The sequence below is a fragment of the Amblyomma maculatum genome, chromosome 2 (assembly GCF_055883805.1).
Source record: "Amblyomma maculatum isolate TAMU_Amacu chromosome 2, ASM5588380v1, whole genome shotgun sequence".
Classification (NCBI taxonomy): Eukaryota; Metazoa; Arthropoda; class Arachnida; order Ixodida; family Ixodidae; genus Amblyomma; species Amblyomma maculatum.
This window is the reverse complement of record NC_139345.1, coordinates 110,854,733-110,862,353: the sequence shown is the minus strand read 5'-3', so window position 1 is coordinate 110,862,353 and position 7,621 is coordinate 110,854,733. Positions and strand designations below refer to the sequence as shown.

The window sequence follows — 7,621 nt, the reverse complement described above, 5'->3', positions numbered from 1 at the left end:
CTGAGTATTGCGTCGAGTCCATATTGCTATGCCATAGATAAAGCAACAGTGCTCAGTTCGAGCACTCGTTACGCTCGCCTGCAAGCCAAATCTAGTCCTCCTGCCGACATCGGTCGCCGTAAATAATCGGCACGTTGGAAAAATGAAACTGAGAGGGCGAAACGAGCGATGAAACCTCTCTAAAAGCGAGAAGAGAGACTTGCAAAGTGACGGCGCGAGACGTGATTGCGTTCTCTCAACGGTTGGGTCCTCTGAGCAGCGTCACCTGGCTACAGATAGCGGAAATATTGTAAAAATGAATAACAGCATATTTAAAGCCTGTTGTGGTCGTTGCCTCTGTGACGCAATGGATTACCGTTACTTTCCTGAGCACCTAGCGAATAAAATATATATTCGAATCCTGTGTTTGTAACTTTTTTTCTGATTTTTCTTAAAATTGCAACATTCAAATAAGCTACCAATATTTTTCCTAGGGGGTGTTCCATTTTAGGTTGCATCATGTCATGCTTTCATTTCTTAATAGCCACAAAACCAACTGTGAACACAGCCACGAGACGACAGCATGGCAAGGCTAACACTATTTATTTATTTCCAACGTAATTATTCTCTGCCGTTAGTGAGTGTATGTTACCTTTAGGTTGCGTTCAAACACATCTCTCGGTAACAATCGCCGCTTAACCCGCTGACAGGCAACCAGTGACGAGAAAGAAGTTGCGGGACCCTATTCGTTGAGGAGATGGAATTACGCCGACGCGAGGCGGCGAAGAAGGAGAACAAATACAACAAAACGATTCGGTCTAATCCTCGACTAACACTGCTTTCACTTTGTATATCCTATTTTAGGTGAGTTAAACCACTGCCAATGTTTTCTCCGGATACCTAAACCGCATAGCAGCAGTCCCATGCTGATAATGTGTGGTGATTTATAGGGAAGAAAAGGTACAGTAAATGACACATTTTTCTATGGATGCTTGAATCGAACAGCCAGTTTGTCCTCCGCAAACTGAAACGGTCAAATTGAAGGCCAAGTGAAGACTTGCTCTAACTTGTGTACTGAAGCTTTCGCTTCAAAATACTATTCGATTCACGCAACAATGTGTATTGATGCTGGCACTCTCTACGCATTTTAGGCAGCAGCTCTAGATTCCCATTTGTTTTACTTTAGACGCTGGAGCTCATGACAGGTGTTTGATATAAAATAACGCGGAAGGTATGCAAGCTGTGATTCGCGCCCCATTCAACTTGCACCGCTGAGGCCTATAGACCCTGTAGAGTTCCTAGTTTTTCTTAGGTCAGTCTCACTGTACAGCAAGCACCACGGAGCGATGCTAGCAAGGTCGCGCCACGATTCTCCTTTACTGCGCGTTACTCGTTCGGGCGGCAGGGCCGCGCACGCAGGAGCCTCAAAAGAACGACACACACACGTTCGGTAACGGTTAAGAGACTGGTTTTATTTTACAAGAGTTCGGACAGCACTGGAGAGGAGAGAAACATGAAAGGAGGAAAGGGAGAGAGGGAGAGAGCCTACTGCTGTGACTTCGGCATGCTGGTCTTCGCGGGGCAGGAGCGGGCCGTCTGCAGCTTCGGCTCGGGTTTCGCTCGCGCGTTCGAAGTGCGGACCAATTCTTGGAAGCCGTTTGTGTTCTGTTCCTTTTCCTGCGCTCTTCTGGTGCCTCCCTATGTGCAGCGTTTTCGACTCGTGTATCCTCCATTTTCTACATCCTCCCCCACAAATGAGCCTCAGCTCATTTCTGTTCTGAGCGTGGGACATCCTCGGCTTGGAGTTCGAGAGGAAAAAGGGCCTGCACTGGTCGCTGAAGCTCCCTCTTGTTTGGGAGCGCAATTGTGCAGGCGCGTACATTGCCGTCCCTCCCTGGGAAGGTCTCCTTGACTCGAGCCATCGGCCACATCTGGCGGGGCGTCCGTTCGTCGCCTAAAAGCACAATATCGTCTTCCGTAACACTTCGCTGCCGCGTGGGTTTGGTCCAGTGCGCAGACCTCAGCTCTAGGAGGTATTCGCGCCTCCATCGTCTCCAGAATGAGTCAACGAGCGTGACGCGGTACTTCCATCTCCCTCGCAGTATTTCACTCGTTGACTCCGCAGAAGTGGCTGCAGCTGTGGATGGCAAAGCTGTAAGCCGATGCCCGACAAGGAAATGGGCTGGTGTTAGGGGCGCTGGCTCCCCCGCATCCGAGTGGACGTACGTTAGGGGACGGGAATTTACGACCGCCTCGACCTCTGTTAGGACTGTGCGCAGGCCGTCAAAATCGAGACAGCTTCTTCCAAGGGTTTTGCGAAGACAGGCTTTCACAGTACGCACCATTCTTTCCCAAAAGCCGCCCCACCGTGCCGCTCTCTCTACAATGAATTTCTATGATATTCCATTTTGTCCGATGTAGGTGAGGACTTCAGCTCCCCGCGCCGCTTGGAACATCTTTTCGAGGTCTTTTGATGCTCTCTTGAATGTTAGAGCGTTATCTGAATACATGACTTTGATCATTCCTCGGCGGGAGACAAATCGTCTGAATGCCATGAGAAATGAGTTTGAAGTGAGGTCGCCGACGAGTTCGAGATGGATTGCTCTGGTTACTGCGCACGTAAAGAGAGCCACATAGCCCTTGCGTGTCGTGCCTCTGTCATTGAAAAATAAAGGACCCGCAAAATCGACACCTGTGATCTGAAATGGGTCAGCCCTTGTGACACGGTCTGATGGAAGGGGGGCCACAGGCTCTGCAGCAGGTCGGCAGCGTTGTTTCTGACACTGAAGGCAGCGCTGGATTATGGATTTTACAGTCTGTCTCGCTCTAAGTACCCAGTAGCGCTCACGAAGGTGGCATAACATGTCTCGCACTCCCGCATGAAGCAACCGTTTGTGCTCTCGCGTTATCAGCAACAGTGTGAACCGGTGTGCTGAGGAGAGTATAGCGGGGTGTTTTGTGCTCTCCTCTTCCGCGCAATGTTGAAGTCTGCCACCAACTCTAAGTATGCCATCAGCATCGAGAAAAGGGTTGAGAGCTAGAATGGGTGATTTCTTGTCCAGGGTAGCTGACGATTGAATGGCGCTTATTTCCTCAGAGAAGCTTTTCCTCTGTGACACTCGAAGCCAGTACTTCTCGGCCTGTGCCAGCTCTGTCGCAGTTAACTCTCCTCCTTGTTTTTGGGAAGGGTTTCGAGAGTTGTTCAGGAAGCGCTGTACCCATGCGGTTACCCGAACAACTCTGGTTAAGGAGCTGATATTCACAATATCCAACAGTGGCTCCGGTGCACTGCAGGTTACTGCATTGAGCACCTGCACAACCCTTTCTTCCTCTGCGCAAGAGCTGCAATCAGTGTTCGGTAAAAACGCGGGGTGCTCGTTGGTCGTCCTCAGCCATGCCGGCCCATTCCACCATGTTTCACTTTCAACCAAAGCGGAAGGCATAATGCCCCTTGTTAATAGATCTGCGGGGTTTGTCTTTCCAGGGCAATGCTTCCAAAACGCTGGATCAGTCAGAGACTGAATCTCTTGCACTCTGTTGGCAACGAAAGGTTTCCACCTTAAGGCACTGCTTTTTATCCAGCTCAGGGCCACGGTTGAGTCACTCCAGCAGTGAATCGAAAGGGCTCTCACGTTTAGCTGCTGAAGAAGCGTTTTTGCCAACCGAGCTCCTATCAGGGCCCCCATTAGTTCCAACCGCGGCAATGACAGGCGCTTTAGTGGAGCCACCCTTGACTTCGCCATTAAAAGGGATACAGTGAAGCTCCCATCTTCGTTTTTTGTCCGGACGTAAGCGACGGCACCATAAGCTCTCGGACTGGCATCGCAGAAAATGTGAGGCTCAGGCTCGTCATGCTCTCCTTTCACGGCTAGTTTTCGAGGTACGGAGATGTGGCGAAGCTCAGGAAGCTGTTGGCACCAAATTTCCCATTTCTCAAGTACGTCTGAAGGCAGTTTCTCATCCCAGTGCGTACCTCGCTCCCAAAGGGTTTGAAACAAAACCTTCGCTGTGGTGGAAACTGGTGCTAGGAACCCAAAGGGGTCGAAAATACGCGCTGTTGCTTGCAGCAAAAATCTCTTCGTGTCTTGCCGTGAACTCAAAAAATCTATTAGGGTGTTCATTTCAAACACGAAGTCGTCTGTGTGAGGCCGCCATTCGACACCGAGAATTTTGGTCATGCTGAGCTCCGGCAATTTGCCTCGTGCTTTCTCACTCTCGAACATCGTCGAAAGTTGCACCGAATTTGAGCGCCACTTGCGTAGGTGCATGCCAGCCTTGTGCATAATGCGTTGCGATTCTTCGCAGATGCGTGCCGCCTCCTCCAAGGTGTCGGCGCCTGTTACCAAATCATCGACATATAAGTCATTCTTGAGAATATTGGCTGTACTGGGATAAAGGTCTTGCATTGACCCTATATGGTACCTCAGAGTTGCTGCCAGCAAAAAGGGGCTTGATGTTGCCCCAAATGGCACTCTAGTCATTCGGTACGCCTTAATAGGAGGCAGAGCTTCTGACTGTTTGGGGGCTCGCTCGTACCAAAGAAAGCGCAAAGCGTCACGGTCGCTCTCCATGAGCTGCACCTGGAGGAATGCCTTTTCGATATCAGACATGATAGCGATGCTGTGGGTTCGGAACCTGATTAGAATGTCTGCGAGGCTTGGATTCAAATTTGGTCCAGCAGAGAGCACATCATTTAACGAGAGCTCACCTCTTGCGCTCGAAGAGGCATCGAAAACAATCCTCAGCTTAGTGGTCTCGCTAGTCGGTCTGACAACGCCTCGATGCGGGAGGTAATAAATAAGTCCCTTTAGGGACTCACCATTTTCGTTGACTTCCTCCGCATGCCCAGCAATCAGGTACTCTCTCAGCGCTTGATCGTAAGCCTGCATGTTGTCTTTGTTTTTCATCAGCTTTGTTGTTAATGACCGAAGCCTCTGAGTAGCGATGACCTTATTGTCTGCTAAATCCGAGGCATTCTCCTTCCAGGGCAGGGCGACTTGATAACGGCCGTCTTTATAAGTAGTGCTTCCTTGAAAGTTTCGCAGAACACCGTCTTCCTTTCCTGTGACTTCTGTGTCCACTATTCCGAGATGCTCTAGTTCCCAAAATGATTTCAGCTGACTGGAGAGATCATCATCTTGCTCGGCGGTCACCAACACGCGCATGACTCCGGTCGTTGTGAGACAGGTCGTCGCTACATTTTTGGTCAATGTGCCTTGCAGTGTCCACCCAAAGATAGTCTCCACGGCGACTAGCCTGCTAGTGACCTGCTTGACATCTCCTGTAGTGGCGTCCCAGTAGTGGTCAGCGCCAATCAGGAGACAGACTCCGGTGTCCTGTCGATAGTCGTCCGGGACCAGGTCAGCGAGTTGGAGCCCTTGGTCTGTAACCAGGCGAGTAGCGGCAGCGTCAGGGGGTGGCAGGAAGTCCCCAGAAATTTCTGGAACCTCGAGGGCCTCGACTCGAATTACATGGTCGTTATGCCGGCTCCGTAGCCACACCTCGACTCTGTTGCATGTTGTTACATTTGGCTTGGTTGTCCCGAAGGTGTGAATAGCGAGACGTTCTACTGCAACCACTCGAAGCTTGAGACGCTGAGAAACACCTTGTTTTATGAACGTTCTCTGGCTGCCACCGTCGAGTAAAATCCTCACCAAGGCGCGCTTCTCTCTCGATTCTGCCCAGGCTTGTGCTGTCTGTAAAAGCACGCGAGGCGTACAGCCAGTCTGTGCACCCTGCAACGATGAATGCATGGTAGTCTGAGGAGGTGCAGAATCGTTTCTTTTGAGGGGTGCTGTCGACTTGCTAACTTCGCATACGCCTGTCGCGTGCCGGGCGGAGCATTTCGCGCACTTGAGCCACTTGACTGTTCTGCACTCGGCGGCACGATGGTTCCTTTTCGTGCATTTGAAGCACCGTCTCTCTTTGGCCATTATTTCTTTCTTGACGTCTGGTGAAACGGAGGCCACGCAGTCTGCTGTAACGTGATCTTCGGCTCCACAAAATGAACATTGTGATTCGTGGTTTTTTAGAACAGATTGATGCAGTTGGCGGTCTTCCCTTTAGACTTGACTCTCTCGGTTTAAAGTCCTTGTTCAGGGTCTGTCGGCTGCTGCACTGTGCTCGTTCTCTGCTTTCCACTTCCATTCTTAAGAACTCGAGGAAATCTTGGAGCTCGTCTTGGGGAACAGTTGTAGTACTGGCTTTCCTTCGGTAATATTCAAGGCAAAGCTGATCTGGAATGCTTTTCCGAAGTACAGTCAGCAACAACACGCCGTACGTGCTTGATGTCACGCCCAGTGCCTCGAGGCTTCGGACCCCAGAGTGTACCTCATCATAGAGGGTCCTGAGCCGTTCTGTTTCATGGAGGCTGTTCACCGGACGAACACCGAGCAAGCGCGACATGTGTTCCTCGATAATGACATCCTCCTTGCCAAATCTTTCCGTCAGGGTCTTGATGGCAACGACATAATTTTCATTGCTTAGCGACAAACCCTCAATAGCTGCGGCAGCCTTCCCTGTAAGATAGCTTGTCAGGTACTGAAATTTGTCGATTCGAGAAAGAGCTCCGTTCTCGTGAATAGTAGCCTCGAATTGGTTTCAAAATCTCTGCCATGATCGCAAGTCCCCATTGAATTTGACGATTTCGAGCTTCGGCAATTTCGTTGTTGTCGTGGGAAGCTGGCTTGTCGTAACGTTGGCGTGGACTAACTGCGGAGAATTAGGCTCGCAAGAGGCCCCCGTTACTGATTGAGTTGTCGATCGGTCTTCGCTTGAGGCTTGATCTCGCAGAGCTCTTTTGATACGCGTTTTAGTGACGCTTATCTTCGCATTGTAGGCAGAGCTTGCGGACAACTCTTCGTCAAGTTCCTGCAGATCTATTTTCTTTTCAATGCTGTCGTTGACTGTTTTTAATTCTTCTGCATGTTCGACAAGAAGGTCAAATTGTTCTTCCAGCTCACCGCTTTCGACTGCAGGCTGTTGTAGAAGGTTGGCGACTGCTGCGACAATCTTGTCGATGGCCTGTCGTAGTGCTGCTTGCTTCTTTTGAAGTCGCTCCATGTCGCCGTTGAGGACAGTTGACCAACACTTCCCGGGTTTCGGCACCAAAATGTAGAGTTCCTAGTTTTTCTTAGGTCAGTCTCACTGTACAGCGAGCACCACGGAGCGATGCTAGCAAGGTCGCGCCACGATTCTCCTTTACTGCGCGTTACTCGTTCGGGCGGCAGGGCCGCGCACGCAGGAGCCTCAAAAGAACGACACACACACGTTCGGTAACGGTTAAGAGACTGGTTTTATTTTACAAGAGTTCGGACAGCACTGGAGAGGAGAGAAACATGAAAGGAGGAAAGGGGGAGAGGGAGAGAGCCTACTGCTGTGACTTCGGCATGCTGGTCTTCGCGGGGCAGGAGCAGGCCGTCTGCAGCTTCGGCTCGGGTTTCGCTCGCGCGTTCGAAGTGCGGACCAATTCCTGGAAGCCGTTTGCGTTCTGTTCCTTTTCCTGCGCTCTTCTGGTGCCTCCCTATGTGCAGCGTTTTCGACTCGTGTATCCTCCATTTTCTACAGACCCACCCGTCCACGCATGCCGTGTCTGGCGTTTATTCCGAAGGTCAACAGAGGCGCGTGCCACAGGCGGCGCCGC

At 50.8% G+C, this 7,621-nt stretch overlaps 1 protein-coding gene across 1 annotated transcript; it reads right to left on the bottom strand.

Moving 5' to 3' along the window:
- Positions 1-2,372: 2,372 nt before the first annotated feature.
- LOC146199555 (uncharacterized) lies at positions 2,373-7,041 on the bottom strand. Its single transcript, XM_084592146.1, has 3 exons — positions 6,829-7,041; positions 6,238-6,519; positions 2,373-5,714 (listed from the first exon to the last, which is right to left on the bottom strand). The coding sequence occupies exons 1-3, from the start codon at positions 7,039-7,041 to the stop codon at positions 2,373-2,375; spliced, it is 3,837 nt and encodes a 1,278-aa protein (XP_084448272.1).
- Between the last annotated feature and the right edge of the window lie 580 nt (positions 7,042-7,621).

Coding starts and splice junctions, on each gene's coding strand:
- LOC146199555 (XM_084592146.1), bottom strand. CDS start 7,041: ATGGAGCGACTTCAAAAGAAGCAAGCAGCACTACGACAGGCCATCGAC. Junction 6,520..6,828: donor AACTTGACGAAGAGTTGTCC/GCAAGCTCTGCC, acceptor GACAAATTTCAG/TACCTGACAAGCTATCTTAC. Junction 5,715..6,237: donor ACGGCGTGTTGTTGCTGACT/GTACTTCGGAAA, acceptor TCATCGTTGCAG/GGTGCACAGACTGGCTGTAC.